The 16,915-nt window shown below is 43.9% G+C and overlaps 2 protein-coding genes across 5 annotated transcripts in view; one reads left to right on the top strand and one right to left on the bottom strand.

Annotated features, from left to right (window-relative positions):
* Positions 1-48: 48 nt before the first annotated feature.
* ZSCAN29 (zinc finger and SCAN domain containing 29) lies at positions 49-13,301 on the bottom strand. 4 transcript variants are annotated; one of them, XM_070424024.1, is made up of 6 exons: positions 12,312-13,301; positions 11,403-11,840; positions 10,718-10,922; positions 8,015-8,713; positions 5,297-5,767; positions 49-3,309 (listed from the first exon to the last, which is right to left on the bottom strand). In XM_070424024.1, the coding sequence occupies exons 2-6, from the start codon at positions 11,715-11,717 to the stop codon at positions 2,441-2,443; spliced, it is 2,559 nt and encodes an 852-aa protein (XP_070280125.1). In that variant the 5' UTR covers positions 11,718-11,840; positions 12,312-13,301; the 3' UTR covers positions 49-2,440. The 4 variants fall into 4 exon arrangements, with proteins under 4 accessions (XP_070280125.1, XP_070280117.1, XP_070280134.1 ...); XM_070424016.1 differs by having other exon boundaries at positions 12,324-13,301; XM_070424033.1 differs by having other exon boundaries at positions 12,345-13,301.
* The window catches only part of TUBGCP4 (tubulin gamma complex component 4), a 50,974-nt gene continuing 46,989 nt past the window's right edge, over positions 12,931-16,915 (top strand). Inside the window, exon 1 of the mRNA XM_070424053.1 lies at positions 12,931-13,258. Within this exon, the coding sequence (XP_070280154.1) occupies positions 13,181-13,258 (78 nt within the window). The 5' untranslated portion in view covers positions 12,931-13,180. The remainder of the gene's footprint in view (positions 13,259-16,915) is intronic.

Below are 16,915 nucleotides of genomic sequence, written 5' to 3'. Positions count from 1 at the left end.
GTTTTTTTGCACATATATATTTTTAAACATACCTGAAGAAACACTGAGTACTTTATAGATATAATCTTTATTAACATGGTATCCCTGAGAGGCAAATTTAAGGTATAAACATTATCCCACTTTACAGAAAAAGAAATGGAAGCAGGTTGGCTTACACATAAGACATTTGGACCCAGAATTCATATCTGTTGATACCCCAACCAGTGCTTTCCCACATGACTATACATATACTAAATATAGTAACCTCTCATTTTAAAAAACATACTTCTCTAACCAAATCAGATCTGAAGCATTGCTTTAGACTCGTGTTTCTTATATCTTCCTGTCTGCTTAGGTAATATAATTGAGATACCATCTCCCTTTAATTACTAATAAATGTTAGAGTCCTTGTACTAGGAACCCTCAACATCAGAACCCTAATTCATCTCTCATCTAACACAGTAAGCTATGAATTACAGAATATTCTATCTCCCCACTCCTCTCCCCAATCACATTCCAGCCACAGAACTCGAATTAAATGTGAATGTGATACAGCTACATATCCTAGGCCTTGGCCATCTGTTCACATTCCTCTTTCCTGACTTAACCATCAAAGTATCTTCTCAAGATACTACCTTTTCGGACCTTTGTCTCCCAAAGGAGCTAGTCTACTGCAATTGCTCATTTTTCTCCAGTACCAGCTGTTTCCTTATCAATAACTGCAGCACAGCACCTGATTTAATACAGATGATGGGAACATCACCTCCTGATCTGCCTCTGGCACTCCATGCTTCAGCTGAGGTGATTCTTTCCCTGTCTTCTGCACAGCCCTGTTCCTGAAATTTTGTGCTGCTCCAACCTTTGTCCAAACTTCCTTACAGTCTTTCATTTGCCCTCTGCTCCATCTGCACAAAACACCTTATGTTCCCATTTCTCATTCACTTAACACTCAGTTTAGAAAAGTTCATCCCATCCTAATTTACCCAATAATCTCCCCTCCTTTGAACACCTGTTTTATGAAGCTTTCCTGAACAAAAGGCAAATACCTCTCATATTTTTGACAGCAAATTCGAATACATTAGATCTTAACATTTATGCAGTGTACTACCTAGCTTTAAAACTTTGCAACTATATATGTGTACTTATTTTTTTGTCCATGTCAGTGTCATTTTAGATTGTAAGGACAGGGACTGTTTAATTTGTGCTGAACAGGGCTCATCATACTACTATGAAAATATAGGTAACTGATTTAATACTATTTGATTATAAAGATCAGAAGTACACTTGTGTTTAAAGAGCTCCTTTTCAAAATAGATTTATACAGTTGAATATATGCGTGCGTGTGTGTGTGTGTGTGTGTGTGTGTGTGTGTGTGTATTGGACTCAACTGATCAAAGATCATCTGTCCTCCTTGCCATTAAGGTGAACAGTTGCTGCTTTGGTCCGTTTTCCCAATCCATGGCAATGTGGCAGTGGCTACTGCTCCTTGTAGGTTAGTATTGAGCACCCACGGGGAACCTAACAGTAGACTATGTGTTTGGAGTGTGTAGAATATAGAGAATTCCCTGTTGGCAGCTTTAACTGCTTTCCCAATCATCTCATCCAGTTGCCTTGCTCTTTGGGCTTCAGGACCAAGGGACAGATGAGATTCAGATGAAATGGACAGAAAAAAATTAAACTAGATGATGTAAATGGAGTATTTTTCTATTCCAGATCTTATAGGACCTGAAAGAAACTAAGACATCCAGGGTTTATACTGCAATATTTATGCAAGGTTTACATTGTTTCCCCATATAAAACACCTAGGTGAGAACCAAGATGGACATTAGACTCTCCTGAAAGGTAAATGAAGAGTGTGTACGACAAATATAAAGGCTTCTCTACTTACGATGGGGCTATGTCCAGATAAGCCCATTATGAGTGGATTATTTGTAAGTAAAAATGTCCTTAACATACCAAACAGCAAAGCTTAGCCTAGATGACAGTTTCTATTGAATGTGTATCATATTCGCACCATCACAAAGTGAACTGTTGTAAATTTGGGACCACCTGTATTTCATTCTGGGCACAGGCTGAAGTGAGCAGGAAGAGTCATTCCTTTTTGTATTCCCATTACTGTATAAAGAGCTAGACCTACTGAGTGAGAAAAGTTTCACAACTTCTCTCTGAAATGCTGCTGAGTAACAGGATGAGTAAAAGGTACATGTTAGAGGATCTACTACTGTACCTCGCTGTTAAGGAAACAGGAGAGGGATTGAAATCTTCCTTGCATCCTTAAGACGACTGCCTTGGGAATTTGATCCAGGAGAAACTGGAACAAACTGTGGGGTAAATCCTAGAGTATTTCCTAAGCTAGTTGAGCACAGATAGGAGATGAATCTCACCACCATTGAAAGATTTTTCAAACAGTTTCAATACATTTATTGAGGTTCTTTTTTTTTTTTAATAGATTCTCAGTGGCTTACTTAGGCATTGATTGTTTCAGAAGTTTTTCTCGTGTATGAATTTCTCTGTGCTTATTCAGAGCAGAGCTTTTACTGAAGCACTTGCCACAATCATGACACCCATAGGGTTTCTCTCCTGTGTGGGTTCTATGATGTGCACGCAGATCAGAACTCTTACTGAAACTCTTTCCACAGTCAGGACACACATGGGGTCTCTCTCCTGTGTGTATCCTCCGATGTGCACTAAAATGAGAACTGTTATTGAAGCTTTTTCCACACTCTTCACATTGATAGGGCTTTTCTCCTGTGTGGGTTCTCTGGTGAATTATAAGGCTTGAGCTCTGATTGAAACGTTTTCCACACTCACTGCATTGATATGGTTTCTCTCCTGTGTGGATTCTCCTATGGGTGATGAAATTTGAACTGTCACGGAAACTTTTCCCACAGTCAAGACACTTATAAGGTTTCTCTCCAGTGTGGATTCTCCGGTGTCTAATGAGGCGTGCACTCCGACTGAAGCTTTTCCCACAGTCAGCACATTTATATGGATTTTCCACTTGTTGGGTTATCTGATGCACGAGGTGGGAGTTTGGACCAAAGCTTTTGTCATATCGAAGATATTTATTGGGTCTCTCTCCCAAGTAAGGTCTCTGATGACTTAAAACTTTATCCAAACTTCTCTCTGGGAGTGTGGGTTTTCCTCTTCTTTCTCCTGGGGTCCTTTCCCAGTGTCTTCCTGATCTACATTCAGTCTCACTGCCTTTACTGTGATTAAGATGCCGGCGAATTTTCCTTTCAGACCTTGCAAGTAATGTCCTATGTAGTTGTACTTCCTCAGAAATATCCCGTTTTAGATTCTCTTCATTCTCAAATCCAGCCTCAAAACCTGCCATGAGAATATAATTTTTAAAGTTATCCATTTCCTTAATGATTCTTTGCCAAGGTAAAATAAGTGTCACACTAGATAATTAAAGATTAAAATTAGGGGGTTCTAGATCCTAAACAATTAACATCTATTAAAATTTCAGTGTTTTACTTTTCTCCTTGGTAACCTATCACACATTTCTCATCTACGTAGGGCTCTTTAGTATATTCTTTTAATTCTTCCTGGATACCCAGGATCTTCAGAAAATCATCTCAGTATAACAAGAAAAATCTGCCAGATTTTAAAAATTATCACCATGTTTATACAGGAAGAACACATTCTAATGCTGTATTTTTGCCTCTTCTCAGGCTATTATGGTACTCTAGTTTATGTTCTTTGCCAGTAACTAAAGGGATTAGAAGGGAATGTCCAGGAAAACTCTGGGAAACTTGTATATCCAAAAAGAATTATATGTGTCCCCTTCTGCTCAAATTCCAATATATGTTGAAAATAAAAATAGGGTAGAAGACTACTTGGTGTCTCCCAAAGAACAGTAAGCCTTCTAAGAGAAGAACTGTGCTAGGAAGTGTCTCACTAACAACATTCTCTTTGCCTATGGAAAGCTAGTCACTAAATGCTCCTAAAGCACTGACCCTAATGCCAAAGCTAAGAACCAAATGCCAGGCTCCCCAGGCCTAGGCTTTGTGAACTTGCAGATACTTGCACATTTTTAGTTTGAATTTACAGAATTTTCAGATATTTCAGATAAACTCTGGATCCCAAATTTCCTGGACTAAATCTGAGAGCAAAAGAATGCTGAGTGTCAGCTTGTGTTGTACCTGTCAGCAGTACTTCTATCTAGAAGCCAGGTCTTAAGACATGCCCCGTGAAATAGAGGTTCATCAGATTAAATGAAATCTCAGAACCTTAAATATGTAAATTTTTTGTGATCCTCCATGAGGGATTTTTAGCATTTCCTAAACCTAGAAGCCATTTTTTAGTGGAATATAGTAATACCCCCACGGAACTCATGCTCCATGGAACAACCTTAAAGAATGTTGATCTAAAGAACTTTTGGAAAAGAAAACTACTCTTTATTGAATACTTACCATGTGCCCAAGCATTGGCTAGGTGCTTCACCATGGTACCTCATTTACAGCAACTTTTTGAGATAGGTCTTCATAGATAAGTAAACTTACAGGATTAGGTTCTAAGTTACTCAACTTATAACCAACAGAGTCCAGATTCACATACATATACAGGGATGAGCAAATGTAGGTTAATAGTTGTGAGTATGCAAAATTTATTCTTGTATTATTTATTAATCATTATATTATTTATTTGTATTAGTCATAATATTATTTCATATCCTTATTTATAATTTATCTTTTAGGTATGATGGTTGGTAATTTAACCTATTTTTGCCCACCCCTATACATGTATGACTCCAAAATCAGAATTATTCTTCCTATGAGGGAAGCCATAGTGAAGTATTCTCTTCATAATACATCAGCTAAGATTCAAAGGTCAATTCTTTCAGAAATCTCAAACTTTTGCATAAGTGTGTCTAAAGAAAGAGGTTACCAGATTTTCAAATATGTATATTAAACAGACATACAGCTGGTATATAAGCTGAAATAAGAACAACAAACAAATGAGAATGAACTTTTAAAATCAACTTCATCCTATTATGGGTACATGAATGCTACTGGGAAATGTTAATTTTCCGATTACCTGCTAGGTAAACTGCCTAGAAACCTAGCAGCTCACATATAGATAATAGCAAATTTACAAAGTTTGCAATCATCTTGGGTTGAGGCAAGTCAAGTGAGTAATTTATTTCCCCTCACTAAACTCCTTTAATAGATAGGGCACATGGGGAAGAGATGGGTGGTCACAAGAATCCATAGGAGCTGGGTGTTAAGAGGCTTCAATCTCATGATGTGTTTTCTTAAATCTCACTGCCTCCCCTTTGCTATTTAGACCTTAAGAAGTAAAAGGATCTTACCACTGGGGCTCTGGAATAAGACTGGAGCACGTGTCATGACAGCCCCCGGGGGTAGCTCAGTATCCTCTTCATCATCCTCAGAATCTTCTTCTGAGGCCTCTTCTGCCTCCTCAGCTTGCTTCTCAGTTTCAGCCTCACTGGTCTCCTGGATGGTGCAAGAAGCTATGTCTTCTTCCTGGCTATCATTGGATGGGGCAGCAACCCGAGCACTCACCAATGCATCCATCTCTTCAAAGAAGGGACAGGTCTCTGCTGCTTGGCCATTCTTGACTTTCCGATAGCTGGTTTGTAGGCTTTTAAACTTGGTCCGACATTGCTCTGGTGTCCTAAGGAACCCATATTCCCATAACCGCTCAGCCACTGCTCCATACAACTGGCTGTTGCGGTGACAGTTCCGAAGGGCTTCATAAAACTGAGTCTCACTAAGAATTGCAAGGTAAGTCTTCGTCTCTTCATAGCCCCAGTGTACACCTGCCACCAGAAGAGAAATTTCAGCACCAGGGCTTTATAGCCTCAATCCCTTAATCATATCATCTGCATCTTTTAAACATTCTTTGAAAGTTTCCCACAGAATGACTCAAAACCCCAAGAAACAATCTCTTTTAAAATCACACTACTGCCTAAACTCTTATTATGACCCTTCTTCACTTGCCACAATATCAAAAGAAAAAAAGAAACAAGCCCAGCAAAGACCTGAAAGGGTACAAGATAAGGACCTGATAGTCATGCACTTGTCGTTAGGAGAGGACTGGCAGAAAGAGGAAGGGAGCAGAGCAGACAGCATCTCCTGGCCTGAACACGTGCTAGTGCTGCAGGCCCCACCTGGGCAGTGCTTCATCAGGGTGATTACAGACCCTGCTCCCTGAAGGTAACCAAGGTAGACGGAAGGGAGATTCAAAGAGTTTTCTTCCCACTTGAGAGCCAGCTGGAGTTTACATTGCTTCTATTACCATCCACTCACTGAAAAGTAAAGAAGGGGAGGGGGGACATGGGGACATCTGTAATATCCTCAACAATGAAAAATGTTAAAACAGTGTGGGGGGAGAATCAGAAGACAGAAAAAGCAGTGGAAAGGATGAAAAGAATGAAAATTATAGCAGCTGACACATGTGCCACGTTTGTGGTTTACATTTATTCCAGTGACAAAAGAAGGAAAATGAATGGAGGGGGAGGGGAGGAAAAAGTAGAAGATAGGAAGACGATTAGAACAGAACTAAAGTAACATCAAACATATAATTTAAGAAATGGACGCAAAAGATCACTGTTCACAGTGCAACTAAATTTGAGAGATGTAGTCCTGTTGCCATTCCCCATTTTACAGTTTGGGAAACAAACTTTGAAATGGCCAGGTAACTGACTAAGGGCATTCAGCTGATTAGTGGTCAGGGTTAGAAACAAAGCCTCCTGACTGGTACTTCGGTGCCCTTTCCATAACAACATGATTGTAAAAATTACATTAACAGTATTAAAGGATACTTACAAAACTTCCACAGGCAAATGATATTTCAACATAGAGTGTTAAACAAGATTTCTTGCTGCAGGACTTTTCATTCCTCTTAAAATGCCAGTGTGTGTTGCGAATCTCATAGAGGAGACTCAGAAAATGTTTCCCTAACTTTGGGCAATCCTTCACTATGCTATTTGAAGTAAAAAGGAACAAACTAACTTTGAGATTTGGGGGAGTAAAAGATAAAGCACCAGTTCATATAAAGTTCTTAATAAATATTAGTTCTTAAAAATAAAGTAGTGCCAAGTTTTTTTTCAAACTTCAATTATTTTATAACTAGAGGCCTGGTGCACGAATTCATGCACCAGCGGGGTCCCTCAGCCTGGCCTGGGGGATCGGGCTGAAACTGGCTCTCCGACATCCCCCCAGGGGTCCCAGATTGCAAGAGGGTGCAGGCCAGGCTGAGGGACCCCACCAGTGCACGATTGGGGCTGGGGAGGGACACGGGAGGTTGGCCAGCTGGGGAGCGACTGAAGGAGAGCTCCAGGGCATGTCCAGCCTGTCTCACTCAGTCCCGATTGGCCAGACCCCAGCCAGAGCGTCTGCCCCCTGGTCGTGAGTGCACGTCATAGCAACTGGTTAACCGGTTGACTGCTCCCTGGTGGTCAGTGCATGTCAGAGCAAGCAGTTGAGCGGCCTTAGCATATCATTAGCATATTATGCTTTGATTGGTTGAACGGAAGACCGGACACTTACCATATTACCCTTTTATTATATAGAGTCAGGAAAAATTTTTAATTTTTAAAAATGGAAGCAATGATATTCCTTTTCAGGACTCTCTTGAATTTGCTGAGTGTATTTCTTTAAAATACCTAAATTATTCCCTACTCTTTATTATCTGACTTTCCCACAGAATGAAATATAATGGAATTGAGAAGTGCCTCTCTGTTCTCTGTAAGTGGCAAAGTTGGCAGGTGACCTTAAGCTTCATGACTCCACATCCAGGCTCATAACTCCTCAAGTCTAAGCCCAAAACCCCGTGGTTCTCAACCTTCTGGCCCTTTAAATACAGTTCCTCATGTTGTGACCCAATCATAAAATTATTTTCGTTGCTACTTCATAACTGTAATGTTGCTACTGTTATGAATCGTAATGTAAATATCTGATATGCAGGATGGTCTTAGGCGACCCCTGTGAAAGGGTCGTTCGACCGCCAAAGGGGTCGCGACCCACAGGTTGAGAACCGCTGCCCAATAAGAAAAGCTTCTTACCACTTGGGCTTCGGTAAAGGACAGGTGCAGTCGAATTGTTGGGGTCCTGGGGGATGGCTTTCTCGCCCATTTCATCACTGTCAGACTCTTCCGCTGTGGCCTCTTCTGCTCCCTCCTCATGCTGCCAATTCCCTGGCCCTGGCTCCTCAGTCTCAGCATCGCTGCTTGCCAGGCCAGAGTGAGAGGCTGCCTCTTCCAGGCCATTACTGGGCAGGGCAATGACCTGAGCACTCATCAGGGCTTCCATCTCTTCAAAAAAGGGGCAGGTCTCAGGTGGGTGGCCACTCTTGACTTTCCTATAGCTCTTCTGGAGACCTTTGAACTTGGTCCGACACTGTTCCAGGGTCCGGAGGAAGCCATACTCCCGGAGCCGTTCAGCCACAGCCCCATATACTTGGCTGTTTCGATGACAGTTTCGGAGAGCCGCATAAAATTCAGTCTGACTGAGAATCGCGAGGAGAGTTCTGGTCTCTTCATAGCCCCAGTGCACACCTGCCACCTTCTCATCCTCAAAGCCCCAGTGATCCTGATCCACCCAGCTGCTTTTCTCTCTCCTGGATGGTAACAGGTCAGCATGCATTTGTCTGTCTCCTGTGAGACTGCCTCTTGGGAGTTCCTTTTCCTTGGAGCCCAGATCTGGGATCCAAGGCTCTCCTTGCTCCAACCTGGAGACCACACCAGATTTAGGAAATGGAAATCCTGCTTGCAGGAAAGCAAACAAAGGATGTCATAATTTGGACTGATCAGGAAAAAAAATACCTGAGTTCAGACCTGCCTTTTTTATCCAAGAGGCTTATAAAGAAAGTGGCTGCCCAGCCAGTATGGCTCTGTGGTTGAGCATCAACCCAGGAACCAAGAGATCAAGGTTCAATTCCCTGGTCAGGGCACATGCCAGGTTGTTGGCTCAATCCCCAGAAGGGAGCATGCAGGAGGCAGTCAACTGATGATGTTTCTCTCTCATCGATGTTTCTATCTCTCTGTCCCTCTCCCTTCCTCTCTCTCTAAAAAATCAATAAAAATATAGTTTTTACAAGTGTCTAAGGAAGTATTTTCAGAAAGTGCAATGTGTTGAAGAAAATGGGGGAAATACATGAAACCTCAAAAAATGAGAACTATTTATTTTCCAGAACAGGGTGATGAGAGGAAAGCTTCTGTTGTATGTCAGAGCAGATAATTCTGTTCCAAATTGCTCCCAAGCCCTCCTGACCACTTGTAGGCAGGTCATGGCACTGCTGGGAACAGTTACCTCCTGTCTCCTGTATTTCTCCACTCAGGGCTAGAAAATTAAACTCAGATTTCAAGGAGGAGGGAAACAGAGGGGAAATCGTCCTCAACTCATCTGTCTCCTTCACACTCAGTCACCAAGTTCTAAAGGTTTTTCCCTTACTATATCCTCTATTCCTACTGCCACCATCCAAGTCTAGACTCCTCACCTTCTCACTCCCAGCTACCTGCAGCAGTCACTGTCCTACCTAGCTCCAGGCTCTTGCTTCCTCAGCTCACATGCCATATACTGCTGGATCTTAACCTGAGTGCCTACTAGGCACTGTCCATATCAGGCTCTTCCCCTCCTATCCAAATTTAACCCATTCTTCAAGCTGTATTTGCCAATGCTCCCATGAAGCCTTCCCTACAGCCCTCCTTCATCTTCCACTCTGTCAAACTCCTATTATGCTCACACAATTGAGTAACAAGTTATTATTTAACATTGTTTCAGTACAGTTCAGTCAGCACATATTTATGTTTGCTGTTATGTTCTCAATCATATTATAAGCTCTTTAAGGACAGGCATCTTTCCTTAGTGCAGAATGCCTTACAACGTGTTGAGCACATGGCAGGTGTTCACAAACTGATTAATTCTACAAGCCTATGTGGGGGGTTGAGGGATCGCATCTGGATGACTAGAGACCAGAGAAGGCTAGCTGAGAAGGCTAGCATCTTGAATGATAAAGTCAGAATTCAGAACAACCTCAACAAGTTAAAGAAATGATCAAAGAAAAATCATACAATATGGATTTTACAGAGTACAAAGAAGAAAAACAAGCTCTACAAAATCATGTACAAGAATAAGTACTAGACGCAAAGACAATGGGGAAGGCTATGAGAGTCCTAGGAATTACCAAGTGAACAATAACATTAAGTAATTAGTTGAGCTATACTGAAAGAAAATAGTGAAATTCTGAAGTAAAATTCTTACTCTGCCTTAACCTATTGGACCCTCATTAGAATAATACACATAACTTAGTTCTCCATAATTGACATATTTGTAGAACTTAGAGTTTCCAAGGGAAAGTAACAAAAACTTAGTATGTCAGAATAATGGAGTTTGAGGAAAAGCTTAAAGAAACAAATACAATTTATTTTGGAAAAGGAAAATTATTAAAAGGAAGATATACCTTCAAGTATAGAAAATACATTTTATCTAGGAAATACTGACCTAGTACCATCATTACCAAGAGGAAATAAATTCGTTCAAAGTTCTGACAAAAACTAGGGAACCATTCTCTGGCAGACTTATCAAAAGAGGAAATATAAGAATACTTTCTGCAGCAGAGACTGAACTATCTGCCTTCAGGAGGTAACCAACACCACATACTCTATCGTTACTGCTCATTCCTAAATCCCTTTCCCACTCACTATTCCCAAACCCCACTTCCCAACTTAGAATGGCATCCTATCTACCCATGTGAATCTACTCCTCACCGCTCCTTTGAAAAGGTCTGAGCTTCTCCTTTGGGTTCATCTGCTCCTGTGGTCCCAGGACTGGGCTTCTTGCCCTCTTTTTCTTGGGTACACCCCTGGACTGAGGTTCCACTGACTCCTGCCGAACACTTAATAACTCTCGTGATGATTTCAGGGGTGTCATCTTCTCCAAGCGTACTTCCTGCCCCTTCACAGAGACTGTGACCTAGAAACAACCCCCATTAATGGTCACTGCAAGGTTATTATGAGGGGCCTTCCCAGAGGAGATTATTTAATACCCCACCAAAAAGACCACCATCCTTTGGGGACATGGCTAGGGTTGTGGTTGGTGGTGGTAATAGCCAAAAGAGTCATTCTGATTCCATTACTGTTCGCTTAGAGCAGCTGGGACTCCAGAAGGCAAAGATCAAAATAGCAAACCCACTACAGGCGAAAACATAAATCCCCTTTCTTCCCAATTAAGTAAAACTGAATCTATGAATAATTCATGATGACAGGGTAGCAAAGATGCACCCAGGTAGCATCTCCAGATAAGCTGTATTTGAAAAAGTTACCTGTTCTGGGACCAGAAGTATAAGCATTACCAAGGGAGATTGTGCCCCTCTTTACATGTCTGCACCTTAATTTGGCCCCTTAACCTTGCCCCTGCCCAGTCACACACTTGTGAGTTCCCCTCCCTTCTCACCGAGCGTCCAGGTCTTCCAGCCTCTCCTTCTAAATCTTCCACCAGAGCCACAACCTCCTCTCCACTTTCCGGGCATTGCTCCTGTGCCCACTTCTGGATCTCCCCGGGTAAGATGGTCAGGAACTGCTCTAGCACCAACAACTCCACCATCTGCTCCTTGGTGCGCACCTCCGGCCTTAGCCACCGACAACAAAGTTCCCAGAGTTGGCTGAAAGCCTCCCGGGGCCCAGCTACCTCGTGGTACTGAAATTTCCTGAAGCGCTGTCGTGAGGTCTCCGAGCTAGTGCCATTCCCTCTCTGAGTGGGCTTGGCCATTATTCGCAGCAGAAAGCAGCTTCCCTCCACTTAAGGGCCTGGGTTCCGGGGCTTGCACCTATCTTCCCATGTCCTTGGAGAATCACCTGCAGATGAGTCTCTCTCTGCAAGAGGCGTTTTTTCCTAGGGTAGAGAGAGATGGCACTATCAGAAGGAATATATTCACACGTCTAAAGCCTTGCCAGAGCTGGCCTGACTTCACATCTATATGCTCCATATGGCCATCTGAGGTAGCACCGACTTCAGGATAGCAAGCCCAAACCGAGCCTGGAGGGAAAACTTGCAAAAGCTGCATTCCCGGGCGACTTCCCAGGGCCGCCTGGCAGAACAGCAGAGAAGAGAACATAGTCTGCTCTTCTCCCCCCCACCTCCCAACTCTGATCCCATTTAGCTCCTCTGCCAAGGTCGCATTGTGACTTCGAACCGTTTGGGAGACCTGGAGCTCAGCAGCTAAAGGCAAGTCACCATCCTGCTCACGGCCCCACAAAGCCTCTGTCCAGCGGGTCGCAGCTGATCGCCCCCGGGCTCTCTACGGCGGCCCTAACCCCTGGACTCCACAGCTACCAATTCCCACCCCAGACAAAAATCAAGTACTGAATCAAATACTGGGTCTCTGCTTGTCCTCACAGCAGAAGTGACCGCTCGGCAAATATTCGGGAACTACTGCCGGGAAACCTCCCGACCGGAGAGGCTGGTTTTGGCTCCTGAAGCGAGGCCGGTGGGCTGGGGGAGAGCTGCACTGAGTTGGCGGGGAGAAGGGAGTCCGAGGGGGCAGCAGTCACGGGTCTCCTGGGGACGAGCTCGGGTGCTGGCCAGGAGAGCCGAGTGCTGCTGCGGGGCTCGCGGGCGCGGAGCTCAGCTCGGGGAGCGGCGGGTGCGGGGTTCCGGCCTCTTTGTCTTCGCTCCCTCCGGCCAGGTCACTATCGGAGCCGCGGTGCAGCAACCCCTCGCCTCCCTCCGAGACCTTCTACCGGGCGAAGGTGCCCGAGAGCACCCTCCAGCCCACTCCTGGGAGTGTCTCTCTCCCGGGCTGTCCCTCAGTCCACTCGCCTCTCTGCCCGCGGGCCAGCCCCAGCCGCCCGAGGTCGGCCCCAGGCCCGGCTCGCCAGCCTGCTAGTCCAGTTCCCGAACCGGAAGTCCGTGCGGGTGACTCGGCCACCGAGGGCGCATGCGCGAAGCCAGCCGCCGCGACTCCGACTCCCGCGGAGCCCGGGCTGGAGCCGGCGGGCGGGTGGGTCCCGGAGGGTGGGCCCCGCGGGCGCCGTACTTCCGGGACGCGGCGCACCGTCCTCTCTGACGGCCGCTCCTCCCGCCGCAATTGTCCCGGCGAGTGGGCTCAGGAGGAACCGTCGAGCCCAGGGGCCTGCGCGCGTGTAGAGAACGGAGCCGTGGGTTCCGTGGTTGCCTGGAAGGGCGCGGGAGGAAGGAGCGACGCATAAAGGGGCTCGAGTCCCGCCGTGGGCATGATCCACGAGCTGCTCTTGGCGCTGAGCGGGTACCCGGGCTCCATCTTCACCTGGAACAAGCGCGGCGGCCTGCAGGTACGGTCCGGCCCAGAGCGCGGGAACCGGCGAGCGCCCAAGGGGCGGTGGACCTGAGCCCGTGCGTGGGGAGGAGTCTGGGGACCGAGGGCGGGGCCTGGGGGCGGGGGCGTGTCCCGGGGCGGCGTGGGACGGACGCGGGGTTAGGGAGCTGGGCCGGGGCTGGGGAACCGAGGGCCGGCCCGTAATGGCCCCGCCGTGGGGAAGGGGGAGAGAGACCCCCATCGGCCTAAAATTGAGATTTGAGCGAGAGTTTCTGGGGAGCTGGATGTGAAAGCGAGGGAGGCATTTTCTCCCATTTCACGCTTGCACTCTTTTAAATTTTGAAAGCTAGACCAACTACATAACGTTTTGGGGTTTGTTTTTGTTTTGGGGTGTGTGTGTGTGTGTGTTTTGTTTTGTTTTACATAGCGTTTAACATACAAGAGTTCAGCCAGTTTGTTGAATGAAAAAATGAATGTGTTTCTGTCAAGGCTCCTTTCTCAGGAAATTCAGCACTAGGAGAATTTGGAAGGAGGCCTTCGTGTAACCAGGAATGTATGAGGAGGAGAGGCTATGTGCTATATGCATTATCTAATTCAATCTTAACCACCCACCTTCATATCACAGATTAGCTCCCTGTGTCACGCAGCTAGTAATTAGCAAGCGTGGTCTTGAACCCAGGTCTGTCTGGCTCCAGTGTCTCAACTACTCCTTCCTGCTCCTGCTTCCAGTAATGTTACCCCACCCTGTCAGTAAGTTAGTAACTAGGTGTTGTTAGCTCCAGGTGACAAGTGAGCAATCTGAAGCTCAGAATTTCATGGTGGCTAGTCCTGGTATTAGCGAGATTTGTATATAGCTTTGCTTGATGACAGTCATGCCTATTCCTGTGAGAACTGGCAGTATAGCTGGGGAGGAGCAGAAAAATAAACATTCTTAGTCTATACAACCTATAAATCAAAGCAGTTCCTCTGGTTACTATTAATTTTCCCTTGTAAAACTAGCACAATGCCAGGCATATAGGAGGAAAATGTACTGGAGTATTTGTGGGTGCTTTATGACCTGAAGTAAAAAGATAAGCAGTATAGGAAAGATAGCTGCCTTCCTTTCTTATAAAAAAGTCTCAATCAGCTATTTTCCTCTTTAAGGTCTCAGCTTTAAAGTCACCTCCTCAGAAAAACTTTTTCTGACCATCTCTTTAACTATCCTCCCTATGCCATTCTTCTCTATCCAAGCAATTTGTTTATTTCCCTTTTAGGACTTTCCAGTCTTTCTCCCTCATAGATTGCCCATGAGGGCAAAGACCACTGTGATCTTCAGAGATGTACCAGGAGTATCTAGCACCGTTTCTGCCTCAGAGTAGGTGTTCAGATATTGTGCAAGAAAAGGCCACCAAAACCAGCCATTGCATACTTTCTGCAGAACAATGATTTTCACATTTGAATAAAGGGAAAAATATTCAGAAATGCCCACTATGGATGAAAATCATCTTATTGTAATATTGAGTATATATACATGCTAAGCTAAATACAAACTCAAGCATATTGTTCTTATAACCAAACTAGAGCCCCGGTACACGAAATTCGTGTGTGTGTGTGTGTGTGTGTGTGTCCCTCAGCCTGACCTTCACCCTTTCCAATCTGGGAGCCCTCAGGGGATGTTCTACTGATGGCTTAGGCCCGCTCCCTGTGGTTCTCTGCTCTCTGCGGGAGCTGCCTGCCAGCCAGGCTTGCCTGCTCCCTGGTCGCTGCAGCGCTTGCCTGCTCCCTGGTCGCCCCATTAATGGCCAAGCAGGCGGAGCTGTGCTGGGAGATGCCTCCTCCCTGCTGTCAGTCTCCACTGAGGTGATGAGGTTAATTTGCATACTCACACCTGATTGGCTGGTGGGCATGGCGAAGGTATGGTCAATTTGCATCTTTCTCTTTTATTAGTGTAGATATTTTTTACAAAGTAAACAGAACTAACAAATTGATCATTGAAATTAACATTGGTATTATTGACATTTTGGAGTGTATAATTCTTTGTTGTGGGGGCTGTCCTTTGCATTGTGGCATATTTAGCAGCACACATGGTCTCTCCTCACTAGAGGCCAGTAATACCCCCTGAGTTATGACAACTAAACATAGCTCCAGCCATTACCAAATGTCCCTTAGGAGGCAAAAGTGCCCCTCATTGGGAACCACTGATGTAATGTGACATATACTGTTGTTTTGCTGAAACCAAATTACCAACATTGAGTTTGAATGACTTTGCTACAGATATGGCTATTCTAATGTAGAGAATGTCTGTTCATATTACTGGGTTGTACCAAACGGTATCAATAACTGTTTTGGTATTGTTTGCTATTTTAGAATATTAGACCTTCAACTTTTCTAAAACTGTGCCAAAAATCACTGCTCAAAATGCCAGTTTTAATGGGAGTATCACTTGATAACTAGGTAGAACTGTCCTAATAATTTTAAAAAATTGCTTATATGTATTGAGTACTTGCTGTGTCCTTGGTACATGTTATTCACATGTAATAATTTTACTTCTGGGTATATACCCAAAAGAAATGAAAGCAGGGACTTGAACAGATATTTGTACACCCATGTTCATAGCAGTATTATTCAGAATAGCCTAAAGGTAGAAGCAACTCAGGTGTCCATGAACAGATAAACAAAATGTAGTGTGTGTGTGTGTGTGTATGTATATATATATAGAGAGAGAGAGAGAGAGACAGAGAGAGAGAGAGAAGTGACAGAGAAATTCTGACACATGCTACTGTATGGATGAAACTTGGAGACACTACTAAGTGAAATAAGTCAGTCACAAAGCAGAAATATCATATGATTCCACTTATTAGAGGTACTTAGAGTAGTCAAATTCCTAGAGATAGGAAATAGAAGGGTGATTGCCTGGGGCTGTGGGGAGGGAGAATGGGGAGTCTTTATACATGGGTACAGAGTATCAGTTTAGGAAAATGAAAATGTTCTGGAGATGGATGGATGGTGGTGAGGTTGCACAACAATGTGAATGCACTTAATGCCAAGAACTGCACACTTTAAAATGGCTAAAATTGTCACTCTTATGTATATTTTGCCTCAATTTATTTTGAAAATGTTGGTTGAATGAATACATTCTCCCACTACTTTTTTCTACTTGAACTGCTGTGTAACCTTATATAGCGTACTAGGCTATCATTTAAATTAAAAATAAAAATATGTATACTAAATGTATATGCCCAGTTACAAAGTTGCTTTACAGGTTACAGTATGCTACATTTATTTACATTTTTATTGAAATGAAAACATGATTTAAAATTGCATAGAGAATTTCTAAGTCCTAAGAATGTGTTTGAGAAACCCCTGAAGTTTGCTAAACACTTCGCTAAAGACAACTTTGTTGCAACCAAGTAAAAAACTCCTATCTTTAAAGACCATGCCTGAAATATTGCATAAGGTATAGTAACTACCTCTGAGAGGAGGTTGACTTATTTTTAACATACACCATTTTGTATTCTTTTTTGAATTCATGTTTGAATTCTTTACCATGTGTTACCACTTATTCAAGTAAAGAATTTATTAGGTTGGGGTGGGAAACAGCACCTTTGTAGTGGTTTGGAAATACTTTTGTTATCCAGAACTCAGCTAATTTTAAATGGGCATCTTGAGAAAGGAAACACTAAATAATACGGAG

Source organism: Myotis yumanensis, unplaced genomic scaffold (assembly GCF_028538775.1).
Source record: "Myotis yumanensis isolate MYYU_CA2020_CCGP unplaced genomic scaffold, mMyoYum1.0.hap1 SCAF_1, whole genome shotgun sequence".
Classification (NCBI taxonomy): Eukaryota; Metazoa; Chordata; class Mammalia; order Chiroptera; family Vespertilionidae; genus Myotis; species Myotis yumanensis.
Note: the sequence above shows the minus strand (reverse complement) of the source record. Positions and strands in the feature narration are given on the sequence as shown.